Here is a 15697-nt window from a genome sequence, read left to right on the forward strand (position 1 = left end):
AAAGAGTGTCCTTGGAGATGCTCTAACATTCCAAAAAACATCCAGTCAAAAGAAACATGCAAAAAGCCAGAATTTTTATTAGATATTAAATAAAATATAAAAAATTGTTTTAAAGTATGACGGTTATGCACACTTTAAAACATGTTTTGCGAGTTCGCGACTTCGTTAATTTGGGTTGGTAGAGACTATATTATAATATAGTATGCACACTCGCTGATGAACATTCAATTTTTAAAGTATAGATAGTATGAACACTAATCCAAGCCGGAGTAGGTGGAAAGATGCGTGGAGACGAAGCCACTAAGCTACTATTATAACACATCTTTCGCCGGAAACAACTCTTTCTCTTTTATGTAACCGACAAACGTGGAGTATTGATTGATCTATCAACCAAAAACAAATAATAAAAACAATAATTGATTAGTAAATAATACGATAAATACAAAACACATTGAAATTGGATGGTCCCAAATATTCTGCTAAGATTCAGTCTGATACGACCAACTGTCACCCAATCACATTACGTTTCTCATATATTGTTTTGGATTCTACAGCTCATATATGTATAAGCTTTCTTTGTAACTTATATAGATAAGTTTCATTCTTCTCTTCGAGGCTCATCAATATACAAGATTCCATGATCTGAATCAAAAGAGAAAAAAATACTAATGGCAATTACAGAAACATCAAGATCGAGCCATGAGCTCCCAGTAACAACCACCACCGCATCAACCGCGAAAAAGCTGACTTTGGTCCCTTTGATTTTCCTAATTTACTTCGAAGTCGCGGGTGGTCCGTTTGGAGAAGAACCAGCGGTTCAAGCGGCTGGACCGCTTCTAGCGATTCTCGGTTTCCTCATCTTCCCTTTCATATGGAGTGTCCCTGAAGCCCTAATCACCGCTGAACTCTCCACCGCGTTTCCAGGTATATCATCGAACCAAACATAATAAGACAAAAAAAGATCTAAACTCTATGTTTCCTGTGCAAGACAATTACTTGTGTTGTGGTCTAAACTTTACTGATTTGGTTGGTTGAATTTGCGTCAGGCAACGGAGGGTTTGTGATATGGGCCCACAGGGCTTTTGGAGCTTTTGTAGGGTCAATGATGGGCTCGTTGAAGTTCCTGAGCGGTGTGATCAACGTTGCTTCGTTTCCTGTACTCTGCGTCACTTACTTGGACAAGCTATTCCCTGTTCTCGAATCCGGATGGCCAAGAAACGTCTGCATATTCGCATCAACGGTGGTCTTATCATTCCTTAACTACACTGGCTTAGCCATTGTCGGCTACGCAGCTGTTGTTCTCGGTCTAGTCTCTCTCTCGCCTTTCCTCGTCATGTCTGCTATGGCAATCCCTAAGATAAAACCTCACCGTTGGGGTAGCTTGGGAAGCAAGAAAAAAGATTGGAACCTCTACTTCAACACGCTCTTCTGGAACTTGAATTTTTGGGATAATGTCAGTACCCTTGCTGGGGAAGTTGATAACCCTCAGAAGACGTTCCCTTTGGCGCTTCTCATCGCAGTGATCTTCACTTGTGTAGCGTACCTGATCCCTCTTTTCGCCGTCACCGGTGCTGTCTCGGTGGATCAGAGCAGATGGGAGACAGGGTTTCACGCGGAAGCGGCTGAGATGATTGCAGGGAAGTGGCTGAAGATCTGGATTGAGGTTGGCGCTGTGTTATCGAGTATAGGACTTTTCGAAGCTCAGTTAAGCAGCAGTGCTTATCAGCTTGAAGGTATGGCTGAGTTAGGGTTCTTGCCTAAGTTCTTTGGGTTGAGATCGAAGTGGTTCAACACTCCTTGGGTTGGGATTCTACTCTCTGCTCTCATGTCGCTTGGATTGTCTTACATGGACTTCACAGATATTGTAGCCTCTGCTAACTTCATATACACGTTAGGGATGTTTCTAGAGTTTGCTTCTTTCGTTTGGTTAAGGAAGAAACTACCTGAGCTGAAGAGACCTTACCGAGTCCCCTTGAATATCCCGGGGCTGGTGGTTATGTGCTTGGTACCTTCAGCGTTTTTGGTATTGATCATTGTGTTTGCTACTAAGATTGTGTACCTAGTTAGCGGTTTGATGACGGTAGGAGCAGTTGGTTGGTACTTCTTGATTAATTACTTCAGGGAGAAGAAGATCTTTGAGTTCAATGAAGATACTGATCTTCTTGACAAGGGTAATGGAGACCGTACAAAGGTTGAAGATCATCATGACTCACGATAGCATCTTCTTATTAAAAAACTGAGATAGTTTTTCAATTCAATGTAAGTTATACTTCTTAAGAGAGGTCCTTATCTCAACTGAAAAATACTAGCTTCCCGGTTCGAGTGATCGCTGAGACGAAATTAATATTATATTATGTGGTTTCGGGTCTGGTATTAAAAAAATGGTTATGCTTTTGTAACACATTTAGTTTTATATAAGAGAAACTGTATACAACATAATATGGAAGAGAGTCTTCTTTATTCACTCACACGCAACACACAAACATGAAACAAAACGAGAAACCAAAGTCCATTTAGGTCTGGTTCTGATCATATCTTGGCGAAGTCAACGGTTTTCTTACCATCATGTGCCTTCTTGAAGAAGTACCTGACGTAATCAGAGTACACAACGTCTTTATAAATCGGTTCCTCTCCATTTGCAATCACCTCAGGAAGAGGACCAATCACAGACTCTGGTTTTGGATTCACAAAGATAGGAACAGAGATTCTGTTGTTGCTACCATTAGCTAAGACCCGATGCTCCACGCTCTTGTAGCGACCATTGCTCAAGATCTGCATGGCGTCTCCTATGTTGATCACAAAGGATCCGGGAACCGGTGGCACGTGAACCCAGTTCCCTGAGGATAGAGAACGCACGTGGAGGCCACCGATTTGGTCTTGTAAGAGAATGGTGAGGGAAGAGACGTCTGAGTGACGACCAACGCCAACGGTTAGGTCAGGGTTAGGACAGATGGGATAGTAGTTGAGGTTGACTCGGATTGAGCCCATGAAGAGTGACTCTTTGGTCTCGTCTAGCTCTTTCACGTTGAGATTCTTTCCTAGATACTCTAGAAGCTTCCTCACCATTGTCTTGGACTTGTTCATGTACTCTAGAGCTTCATTTCTAAAATCAAGAAAATCAAGAATTTGTTTATATGAATCAATGATTAAAACAGATAAAGATTTGATTCTTGAACTCACTTGCAAACATCAGACAAAACTGTGATGCTCGGTCAGTTTGGTTTTCATTTTTAATTTTTTTAAACCGAACTAATCAAAATAATCAAACCGAACTAACGAAAATAACCAAATCTAACTGAATATAACCATTTTTAACCAAAACAATCTCAATTTAAAAAAAAATTAAAGCGAACTTCTGAAACCAAAAATATCGGTTCAACTCAATAATTTTTTTTTTTTAAAAACTAACTGAGAAGCGAACATAACCAATCGAAAACTAAATTATTTAACCGAACATAATTTTTTCGGTTCATTCTGGTGAGATTTTTGCCGAACCGAACCAATCGAAAACTAAAATATTTAACCGAATAAACAGAAACCTAAACAGATAAAGATTTAATTATTGAACTCACTTGCAAACATCAGGCCAAAACTGTTCAGCTTCAGCTTCGGACACAAAGAAGAGACTGAGATAATCTTTCCACTCGAGAGCTTTCTCAGCACGAGGACTGAAACTAGTACCGAACCTAACATTGGTCGTCAGAGAATTCTCCTTTGTGAACCTGCTCTTCTCCTCAACAGGAAGATTAAAGAACCTGTGAGTCGCAGCCTTCACGTTGTCAAGAACATCCAAAGGAACTCCATGGTTGATCACCTGAAAGAAACCCCATTTCTCAGCAGCGTCACAGATAGCTTCAGCGACTTTGTTCTCGTTGGGGTCCGACATGTCGATGACTGGTATAGCTTCGTCTGTCTCGTTGACGAACTTGTTGATGAGACGCTCTTCAAAGGGTTGAATGTATTGGTCCGGAAGAGCTTTGATTCCTGTTTCTGATAAACCCTTTACGCCATTGCCTTTGTTGACCACGAACTCGGTTACTTCCGCTGGGTCTGCGAAGTTGGCGGTAGAGAGAGTTGGAGCCATTTTGGTTGAGACTTGGAATAAACGTTGGAGCTTTGGATTTGGATTGTGTTGTGGAGATAAGTTGCAGAGAGGAGAGAGTATATAAAAGAGAAGGTTTTGAAGATGAGAATGAGCGAACAACCTATATGGCATGCTTCGTCTACCGTTTTACTTGTTCCCGCTTACTTTCTTTTATTTAATTTTTTTTTTCGATTTGTATTTAATTAGTAATGTTTCAAATATTTTGATATGGTCATTATGATAAATTCTATTTCATATGGATATGGTCAGCTGACTCGGCTTTTAAAACTGGCATGTTTTGCTAATTATCTTCGAGTAATTGAAGTATAGCACGTTAATCTTGGCAGAGAAAAAAAAAAAATAACACGTTACTTTCTATATAATACTATTTGAATTTGTAGGTAATTCCAATGAAAATTATATATCTTTCATTAGTTTTGACATTTTACAAAAATGCAGGTTCTCGTGGTTGTAATATGACTCAAAAATCAATGAAATTTCAAAAGTTCATCCATTGATATGCTAGATTAGTTTTGGATTGGTTTGGTTGAAGGGGTACTAACTATAGCGATCCAGAAGTCATACATACGCTTAATAAATCTACTTAGTACGTTCTTAATCAATATGTTCTGGCCTTCTTCTTTTTGAAGACAATGTTCTATCCATCATCGACAACAAATAGTTTAGTTAAATGTAGTGTTTGACTTTTTTTTTCTAAATTATTACGAATATATGTCTTTATATGTGAGGGTCACATCTAATAATAGCAAACGTTATAGGCGTACACATTGCAGTCGTAATGTTTTCTTGTGACATAACAAAGATAAAACTTTTGATAAGTAATCTTGATTTATTCATTTGGTAGGTGGAGAGGCATGGACTATGCATGGTTCTTGTTGCGCCAAACAATCCAACATTATAACCGGGGTTAATTTGATCAAAAAAAAATAAAATAACCGGGGTTGTTCTGACCAAGCTTAATGGGCCTTTCAAAAGCCCCAAATTGTTCTCACCAGGAGCTGAGGGTGGTCCATATAAGAAATAAAAATCTCTCTTCGAGGACAGATTTGTCTTTCCACGCTCACATCAGTAGGGTTCGTGAGTCTTGAGATGTGAACCCGCGCCTAGGGTTTTGAGTCTCCACTGAGTTTTCCTGAGAGAATCGAGCTGAAACTTGCGGTAAAGGTTAAATAAAAGTTAATAACAATATTTAAAAAAAAAAGGAGAATATTGAATCAATTATGTGTGTTGCAGGCTTTTGCCAAAACATACAGAGCGTTGAAAAAGAATCTAACACTTTTTTAACCTATCATTTCTTGTTAAACAAGAAAGGAAGTAAACAAATGAAATGCTTCTCTGTTACAGTAAAGGGGGGAGGAAAAAGAATACAAAAGAATTTCTAAGTCATCATCGTCACTTAATGTGTAATTAAAAAAAAAATCATCAGTTACGAAAGTGTGATGATGATATGACTGCAGTCTGCAGGTAATGACACTCCTCGCCATAACGGTGACATCTGAGGCGTTTGCGTGCTAGACAAGGAGGAGAAACAGAGTCTTGAAACAGAAGCACTTCTCAGTGACGAGTTGACTTGTTCAAGTGCTTGAAACTGAAGCTCTGATAGGTAATATCTTACACAACCGATCCTTGGTCCTGGACCTGTTGTCCATTTGCAAGATATTTGTTTCCCAAGTTGGAAATGTCTGCTTTCCTTCTTTGAATTGATTCTTTTTAGGATTGATTCTTCTGGAATCTTCACCACTTCACTCTCTTTGGTTTCTTCTCCTCCTCTTGGTGAGCTCAGCTCTGAAGGCATTGGTTCTTGTTCTAAGCCAAAAATCTCTTCCTCTTCCTCCTCCTCACCGTCACCAGAATCATAGTCTTCAGATACTTTTGTAGATTGAGTTTCATCGCCAAATGTTTTCGGTGTTTCGATATTAGCCATCACTGGAGTTGTTTCTTCTTCTATTGGACCAGCCTTGTCTTGCAAGATAATGGTCTTCTCAGGCTCCAAATCCTCTTGGTTTCTCATGTGAGTGCTTTCTCCACATCCTCATGCTTCTTTTCTGTCACCAACTTCTTCCTTTTAGCTCTTAGAACCATCACCTCAGCTTTCTTCAGCCTTGGACTCTTTGATTCTTTGAACTTTCACCTTGATTTTCTCTAACCAAGATTCTTCCATCTTCTGCTTTGAACATCTCTGGATATCTCTGATGTTGAGAATGTCCAACAACTGCAACTGTTTCTCACCCTCCCCTCTTCTCAAGTTTTCAGCTGCAAGAAGAGTTTTATCATGGCTGGCTTCATCTTCTCTTCAGTCACTTTTTGAGACTGACTTCTTGATGTTCTTGTTCTTCTTGTTTTCTTTTCTTCTTTTTCTTGTTCTTCTTGCTTGCACAGGCTCCACGGACCACGTACAGCTCTGATACCATGTTGAACTTCTGTTTGACCTCTAACTCACGGCTAGCTTCTTCTATTGTTCTCTGTTTTACTCTTTCTTTCTCTCTGTTTTTATGTCTCACTCTCATTGTTTTTGCTTGTATTTCACTTACACAAGTACACACTGACTCTCTTTGATTAAACAAAGAGAGAGTGTTGGAATTGTATCGTTTGACTAAACAAGAAAAAAGAAACAAAAGAAAAGAAGAACAAGAAAAATGTGGAAGAAGCAAGAGCGAACAAAGTCAAAGTAGAAGTCAAAAAAGTTGTTAGACTTTTCTTGTAAACTTAGTCTAAATATGTGTATGTAGTAGTTGAGAGAATCTAAAAGTCTTACAATATGTGTAGGATTGTTTGTTTGAAATATATGTGTGTACGGTAAGAGTCCAAAGTCTAAAAGTCTAAAAACAAGTGGGAATGGTTAGGCTAAAGTCTAAATATGTGTGTGTAGTAGTTGAGAGAATCTACTATAAATATGTGTAATATTGTGTGTTTGAAATCAACAAGAAAAGAGTTATTGTAGACATGACAAGTGTTCTCTCTTCTCTCTCTACAGCATAAACGAACGTGAGAGAGTAAAGAGATGAGTGTGTGCTTGTGTAATAATGAAACACAAGTAAAGAACAAAACAGAGAATGTGAGAACAAAGAAAAACAGCGAGAAAGAGTGCTGTGAGTAGAGTAAGAGGTCAAGCCAAGAGAGAAAAGTTCAACAAAACTGTTCAGATTCGGACACAAAGAAGAGGCTGAGATAATCTTTCTCTGCACGAGGACTGAAACTCATGCCGAACCTAACATTGGTCGACAAAGAATTCTCCTTTGTGAGCCTGCTCATCTCCTCAAAAGGGAGGTTAAAGAACCAATGAGTCGCAGCCTTCACGTTGTCAAGAACATCCAAATCAACTCCATAGTTGATCACTTGAAAGAAGCCCCATTTCTCAGCAGCGTCACAAATAGCTTCAGCGTATTTGTTCTGTTCGGGGTTCAACATGTTGATGACTGGAATGGCCTCATCGTTGACAAACTTGTTGAGGAGACGCTCTTCAAATGGTTGAATGTATTGGTCTGGAAGAGCTTTGAGTCCTGTTTCTGATAAACTCTTTACGTCATTGCCTTTGTTGACCACGAACTCGTTGCTTCAGCTGGATCTGCGAATTGTGCCGTAGAGAGTGTTGGAACCATTTTGGTTGAATAAAGATTTGAGCTTTGGCTTTGGATTGTGTTGTGAATATTAGTTAGAGAGAGAGAGGAGACAGTATAAAAAACAGCTTCAACACAGTCCAAAGCAAAGCTCAAATCTTTATTAAACACAAAGATCAAAGCCAAACCTCAAATCTCTACCGCACAATTCGCAAATCAAGCTCAAGTAACCGAGTTCGTGGTCAACAAAGGCAATGGCGTAAAAGGTTTATCAGAAACAAGAATAAAAGCTCTTCTAGACCAATACATTCAACCATTTTAAGATCATCATCAAGGACGTGCCTATAGTGTTATGAAAAAACCAAAAAGTATTAACCTTAGGCCCCCACATAATTTACAAAATTTGGGGTTCCAAATCTCTAAAAAGTCTTTGTAAAATAGTATACAACTAGTTAAAATACTTATGTTTATGTTTTCTACTTGAATTCAAAACCAAGCATCAAGAAAAATATTGTTAATATTATATAAAATACGTTTTTTATTTATTCAAAATCTAAAGATTTTATTTTAATTTTTCTCAAATGTGTTTATATGAAATACGTTTGTATTTTAAAATTATTTAATTGTCATATTTAGTGGTGTGAATGTTAATTTTTAACATACTAAGTTTTATTTTAACATATAGGATATTATTTAGTTATTTTTCTGATTTTTAAGAAACTTAAATGTATCTTTAAAAAAAATGAAAATGATTTATAAAAAACGAAAATTAAAATCTCTTAAAACATACTCCTTGTTTTTGAATGTTATTTTTAATTTAATATCTTATATTATTTTAAATTACATTATAATTATTATTTTAAATATATATTATCGTGTTTTGCCTCATCCCCTGGAAGGGTTGGCACGGCACTACATTATGTGTAGTCTTATCTAATAAAAAATAGCAAACGATATAGCCAGCCGTACGTACACATTGCAGTCGTAGGATAAATTAAAGGGAAGAAGCCAAAAGATTTTCTTGTGACATAACAAGGCTGAAATGTTTTGACTTGATTTCTTCGGTTGGTAGGTGGAGAAGCGTGGACTAGGGCATGGTAGTTGCGCCAAAAAAATCTAGGGAAGTTTACTCAAATATACAATATTTTACGACAATTAATTAGAACCATATATATTTTTTTTTATTACTGGCATTTTTTAAATACTAAGCGTGCTTTTTTTTTACGTTATGAGAAAAAACGTATTTACAAAAATGCCATTACTTTTTAATACCATTACTTTTTAATGCCACGTAATCAAAAATCTGGCGCCACGTAGGAATTCGGTTTTGTGTTTTCATTAATTCGGCCGTAAAGATCTATATACGTCGTTACGGCTGAGTTATTGCTACGTTGCGGCTGAATTAAACAACGCGGCTGACTTAAGAGAAAACGGCTGACTTAAGAACATAAATCAGTCGTTAGTTACGGCTGATTTACAGAAGTCTGGTTGATTTATGGGATAACGGCTCACTTACGTATTTAAGTTACGGCTGACTTATACATCGGCAGTTTGATTTCTGTAAAATTTGGATGAGTTGTAGTTAAGACACGACTGAGTTATGTTTCCACGGCTGAGTTAATGAACATCGACTGGCTGAGTTATTGAATTTACGGCCGACTTATGAGATGTTGTTACGACTGAGTTATATTTAATCAGCCGTCATTGGATGGATTAATAGTAAACTCAGCTTATTTACGGCTGACTTATTAGCGAAATATTAATTACTAGAATATCATTTGTTTGACGGTTGATTTATTTGACGATATGACTGACTTAAGATTTTTCATCCTAATTACAGCTGATTTATTAGCGAAAGATTAATTACTGAAATAGTATCCACGTTTCGGCTGACTTGCATTGTACATAAGGGCTGATTTATTTAGGCTGAGTTATATATTCGTTTGGCGGCTGATTAACCGGTTTTCCATTTCATCCGCCATGTCATCAATTCGGATTTGTCATGTCATCACTAATGTTACAACAATAAAATAAGGGTCTATGTTATTCTTCATTCTTCATCTTCTTTATCTATCTTCTTCAACTTATTCTTTATCTTTCTATGAGATCTTATGGTTCTGGTAATTATTGTTTCCGAAACTGGGTCTGAAAACATAGATATTTTAAAATTGAAAATCTGAGACAGATCTACTACAGTCGTCGTCGTTTTCGATGATGGTCGGTTAAAGAAGAAGCTTCCTCTCTTCCAGTTTCATGTATGGCGGTCCTATATCCCGCTGCTCCCTCTGTCATTGGATTCGTCGTCTTGCAGAAAAAAAAGACTCAAAGAGAGAGATGAAGAAGCTAAGTCCCGTAAATTGTAAGAAAAGAAGAGAGTTGAACAAAAAAAAAAAGAAAATGAGAGAAGACGAAGAAGATGATGAATTTGAAAGTTGAGTTTATATGTTTGATGACTCAGATGGTGCGTCATCTGAATATGATAACTTTAGTTCATACATTAAGTCTCCAACACATACGTTATGGCTGAATTATCCTTACGTTACGGCTGAGTTATGCATACGCTACGGCTGAGTTTATAATTCTTATAACTTTATAGTTTTAGGGTTTGGAGTTCAAATTTAAGAAAATATTTAAGTTTTAATATTGTTTTCAAATGATTAACTTTATAATTTTTATAACTTTATAATTCTATAGTTTAGGGTTTGAGGTTCAAATTTAAGAAAATATTGTGTTCAGAGTTGAAGGAATGAGTTTGTTCCCGCCCAAAATATTTTGTTCCCGCCCAAAATTACTTTACAACTGACGTCGCGAAACAAATTACACTTGACGGCTGAGTTATAGGACGGCTGGCTTATACCATTCAGATACGTTACGGCTGAGTTATGCATACTTTACAACTGAGTTATGCATACGTTACGGCTAAGTTATAATCAAATTACGGCTGAGTTATACATACGTTACGACTGAGTTTATAATTTTTATAACTTTATAGTTCTATAGTTTTGGGGTTGAGGTTCAAATTTAAGAAAAGATTAAAGTTTTAATATTGTGTTCAAAAGATAAAATTTATAATTTTTATAACTTTATAGTTCTATAGTTTAGGGTTTGAGGTTTAAATTTAAGAAATTATTAAAGTTTTAATATTGTGTTCAGAGTTGAAGGAATGATTTTTTCCGCCCAAAATATTTTTTTTCCGCCCAAAATACGAAACGTCGCAAAACATATTACACTTAACGGCTGAGTTATAGGGACGTTACGACTGGCTTATACCATTCAGATAAGTTACGGCTGAATTATGCACACTTACAGCTGAGTTATGCATACCTTACGGCTGAGTTTAACTATAAACCAACCCTAATCTATAACCTAGAAACAAAAAAGCTTGCAGCCGTGTCGACAAAATCTAAACCTAACTAAACCACCGCGTGTTTCTTCCATATCACGAGAGCCGGGAGCTCATTATTGTCTTCTTCCTTTGCCACCGCAGTCTCGTTACCACGAGAGCTCCGACGTCTTCAAGCCACACAACGGTTTTGTTATCTCCTCCACCATTAAGCTCATCTGCCTTATCCACCTTCTTCTAGTAACAAGAACAAATTCAAAACACAGAGAAAAAGCGAGAGAGATTGAAAGAGAGAGAGGTGACCAGTGTGGTGACAAGCGGTGGTAGTGGCGACTACGGTGAAGATGAAGACCGACAAAAATGGATCTGAGAAACAGAAACAAGGACGACGTTGGCAAGTATAGATGGCGACGAGCTCAATATCCGTGACGATGGCGAAGACCAGTCTTCTTCAATACTTTTTCTTTTTCTCCGACAATCTTCTTTTCTTCTTTGACGTTTCTTCTTCTCTCACTTCTAAGATTCACAAACCAAATATACTAAGGCATAAGAAATGAATGATAATGTATGAATCTCTCTTGTTTACAAGACAGAAAGTGAGAGAGATGAAGAAGATCTGAAACTGTAAAGAACTGTCGAAGGAAAGAGAAGAGGAGAAGGAGACGTCAAATAGAAGAGAGAAAGTGAAGAAAAAAAATGTATTTTAGACCATTAGATCAAAACTAATTAATTGTCAAGAATTGTAATCCTTGTACAGAAAAATCTAACCAATGAGAAAGAAGTTAGAAGATAACCACTAGATGGATTTGTAGCCCTTAGATTAAAACAATCAATGGTTAATGTTTTAATTTTGATGGTTAAAATTATATTTTATATTAAAGTGTATTTTTGATAAAGGTTTAAATTTTAAAACTTGGATTTTATGATTATATGTTGATTTTTTGATGTGTGGTTTAAATATGATGTTTAAAGTTTAGGGTATATAACTGAGTGAGTTTAGGGTTTGGTATATAGTGTTTTGGGTTTCGATTTAAGATTTAAGAGTAAAGATTATATTTTTAAATAACAAAAATATTAGAGTTTTAACATTTGTAGTTAGAATTTATGGTAGATGATTAATTAATATTTTTAAAAAGTTTGAAGTTTAATGTTTTATGGTATATGTCAAAGTATGTTGTTCAAGGTTTAGGGTTAAAGGTTCGAAATAGATATGGTTTGAGATAATGTTTTGAAAATATTTAACTTTATAATTTTATATTTAATATTTGTAGTTTAAATTTTAATACATTATAAAATATTATAATTTTATATTTAAAATATTGAACCCTTAGACTAAAATCAATCAATAATCATAAAAAAACAATATAATTTGTAATTTTAGTTCTTTTCAATTTGTTTTAAAAATTGCTTAAACTTAAAAAATGTAGTTACGGATTTAAATCAAAACTAGATTATGACCCGCGCAGTTGCGCGGGATTATTTATATTTATAACTGATGTTTTGAAATTAAAATTTTATGATTTGATAATATTTTATAAATCTCTGTTAGCATATTTTTTAATTTTCGATTTGGTTCCCTGACGATTGTGGTCGGTTCAAGAAATTTAGTAATAGTTAAGTTAGTAATAACTAAGTTATTTATTAATTTTGGTTTAGTTTGGGTTTAGTTATTTATTTTTTGGTTTGGTTCAAATAACAGTGATAGGAACCCGATAAAATTTTGAGTTTAACTCGAACGCGTGTATCTAAATATGGATATGAAATTTTGATCCTCATTCAAATTTAGGTAGCTATATTTTTGGTTACATTTATATTTTTTTATTGTTATAAAATATAATACAAAATAAAAATAACAAAATATAACCAAAATAATAGCTATCTAAATTATAATCTAAGATTAAAAATTTAATATTCCTTTTTAGACTCACGCGCTCTAATTAAACTCAAAATTTTATCAGGTTCCTAATATTGTTATTTAAACCAAACCAACAACTAAAATAACTAATTCCAAACAAAACCCAAATTCATAAATAACCGAGCGGTTAGTATATTTCATGAACCGAAAACCAAAAATCATAACTGAACCGGAAAAACCAAAGACTAAAAAATACAATCTATAAATGAACCGTAAACCAAACACCCCATACCTAAACATATTAAACATACCTAAACATATTAAAATCTATTAGTGAATAAACAAACATGTAAATAAATTTGTTAATGAAAATAATCCACAAAAAGCATAATAGATAGATTAGAGCTCAAAATCCAGAGTTAATTAACCTCAAAACATAGTAGATAGATTAAAGCTCGGGTCATCCAATACCAATCATCATGTCTTGTAAAGTATATGATTATAATTCAAGAAACAATAAAGTTCCATTCTTTGACTTCGCTGCCAACTGACTTTCCAGTTTCCAGCTACAAAATAATATATAACAAAAAGTGGCATGAGAAGTAAAAGATCAATGATGATGGTGAAAATCAGGATTACATACGCGCATTGAGGCGCATAAATTAACTCTTTCTTCACAGATTATTTCTCTGACAAAATCAATTCAGCCTGGCATGGTTTTGACATGTACGCTGCAAAATAGAGAGAGAGTTAGCACACTGTGACTGAAACAAAAGTTGAAAAAGAGTAGCATAAAGAAAAACATATGATTGATTCTTACAGGGTATTATAATACGTCCTCTGCCTATGTTATGCTGCTTGGTTCACTTTGATGTGCGATATGAAAAAGGCATCAAAACCCAAAACTTTGACCTGAAAATTAAATGATAATTATCAACTGAGCATAAGATCCATATCAATAAAAGAAAAGAAAAAATAGTAATAGAGTCAAAACTCTAAAGTTACCTCAGTATAAGTTACCTCGGAGAAATCAAGTACCAACTGAGTAGATTTAACAGCCTTGCTACCTTGATTGTTGGAATGCCATATCAGTACGTCCAACACCACGACAGAAGCGTGCGAAGGGGATAACTTGCTTGGGAGCTTTCACGTCTTCCAAATACCTTTTTGCCTTGACTCAGAATTCACTCTTATCTCAGTTTCACTCGAATAGTGACTGACCTTAGCTCTGAATTAACCAAAACATAGCGTCTGTTACTTAGATTCAAGAGAAAATTCACGAAAGAGTTCATGCGATGATCAACAATCAAGGGTCGGAATCACAGATACTAATTTGAGCTATCATCTTTGTTTCCTCCTAATCAAGAAATATCCTTTATCAAACAGCTGCGCAGGTAAGCACATAAACTCTATAAAGTTGTTATCTTTAAAAACGGGAAAAAAAACTCAGAGTTGAGGCCATAGCTCAATCATCTCTAAAGGATCAATCTTTATCCAGCAAAATAAGAAATAATAATCGAGTCCTTAGAAAACTATATGCATTTTGATGGCAAGTCAATTCTAGATTAGCCCACCAGTTCACACACCCTATTTCAAGGTTTTGTATACCCAGAAACCAAATTGCAAAGATTTTCCGCTTCCCATGATTCAATCTACTTAGTGAAACCCTATAAAGCGAACTGAGAGATTGAAAGTTAGAGCATGAAATCGAGTGGAACAGATCTAATACACTCACATGGCCTTTCGTATGGATGAACCAGACCTTAATTATATCTGAAGATTCATTTCTCTAAATGATTGAAAGAAGCAAAACATCTTGCTCGAGAATGGCTGGTCCACGAATCAATCCACAAACCCTGATTTCACTTTGTTCTTTGTTTTGCGAATCTACCCGTGTGTGATGGTCGGAGATCATGATGGTGGAACAGAGGAAGAAGATGTAGAAGACGACGACGACAAAAGATGGATGACCTTTTTAAAGTTGGATAGGGTCAAATATTAATCACATATTAAAGTTAGTTTAATTTAAATATATAGGTCATTATATAATGAAGTGTATTTTTATATTTTGTCACAACTTATTGAATAGGTCCAAAACAAATATGTCACGGTAGAGTTAAAATAGGACTATGTTTTAATAGATTATTAGATTTTGACCCGCGTTTTGAAAGCGCGGGTTTATTTTTGTTTTTTTTTTTCAATTAACAAATATTTAGTAAATGTCACATTTTCATATATTTGTGTTTTATTTTATAAAAGACTTAAAAATTTTATCTTTATTTATCGTATTTCATTTTAAATGACTATTTATGTTAAAAAAATTAAATTTTATTTTTTTAATGAATTAAGTTGGTATAACTCTGATAAATTAATTTTATTATGGGGTTAATATTTTAATTAAAAAATTATATACTTTTAATAAAGATTTATACTTTTCAATAAAAAAATTCAATTATTTTTATGAATGCTTAAATTATATTAAGAAAAGAAAAAAATAATAATTAAGAATAGTTGAAAAAAAATTATTTGAACTTGGACTCAATGGTCCAAAGGAAAAAAAAGGTGAGAATTGAATCTGATTTTTTAATAGGCCCAAATGGTCCAAGAGAGATTTGATTTGGGCTGGATCCAAAAATAATGACCCAATATAGATTTGTTATTAATATTACTTAATTGCCCTTAATGAAACATGCAATGTTAGTGAAGGAAACATGCCCCTAAGGTAATTATGACAATATGATCTTGCTTTAATAGTATAGACTAGTTCAAATAGGACGGGTATATTTTTTGTTTTACATCTTTTTAGGTTTTAATAGATTACATTCAGTTGATTTATA

At 35.0% G+C, this 15697-nt stretch overlaps 3 protein-coding genes and 1 long non-coding RNA gene across 4 annotated transcripts; 1 reads left to right on the top strand and 3 right to left on the bottom strand.

Moving 5' to 3' along the window:
• Positions 1-561: 561 nt before the first annotated feature.
• On the top strand, positions 562-2464 carry LOC106440606 (probable polyamine transporter At3g13620). Its single transcript, XM_013882320.3, has 2 exons — positions 562-924; positions 1047-2464. Exons 1-2 carry the CDS (start codon positions 669-671, stop codon positions 2216-2218), a joined length of 1428 nt encoding a protein of 475 aa, XP_013737774.1. The 5' UTR covers positions 562-668; the 3' UTR covers positions 2219-2464.
• Positions 2383-4274, bottom strand: LOC106440607 (feruloyl CoA ortho-hydroxylase 1-like). The gene is made up of 2 exons (XM_022703678.2): positions 3573-4274; positions 2383-3103 (listed from the first exon to the last, which is right to left on the bottom strand). The coding sequence occupies exons 1-2, from the start codon at positions 4214-4216 to the stop codon at positions 2530-2532; spliced, it is 1218 nt and encodes a 405-aa protein (XP_022559399.2). The 5' UTR covers positions 4217-4274; the 3' UTR covers positions 2383-2529.
• A 2957-nt stretch (positions 4275-7231) lies between these two features.
• LOC106442681 (feruloyl CoA ortho-hydroxylase 1-like) lies at positions 7232-7704 on the bottom strand. Its single transcript, XM_048757595.1, has 2 exons — positions 7653-7704; positions 7232-7605 (listed from the first exon to the last, which is right to left on the bottom strand). The coding sequence occupies exons 1-2, from the start codon at positions 7702-7704 to the stop codon at positions 7232-7234; spliced, it is 426 nt and encodes a 141-aa protein (XP_048613552.1).
• A 5600-nt stretch (positions 7705-13304) lies between these two features.
• On the bottom strand, positions 13305-14854 carry LOC106444549. Its single transcript, XR_001288282.3, has 4 exons — positions 14596-14854; positions 13866-14088; positions 13681-13772; positions 13305-13591 (listed from the first exon to the last, which is right to left on the bottom strand). It is a non-coding gene; the product is annotated as an uncharacterized LOC106444549 (long non-coding RNA).
• Between the last annotated feature and the right edge of the window lie 843 nt (positions 14855-15697).

This window comes from Brassica napus, chromosome C5, assembly GCF_020379485.1.
Source record: "Brassica napus cultivar Da-Ae chromosome C5, Da-Ae, whole genome shotgun sequence".
Taxonomy (NCBI): domain Eukaryota; kingdom Viridiplantae; phylum Streptophyta; class Magnoliopsida; order Brassicales; family Brassicaceae; genus Brassica; species Brassica napus.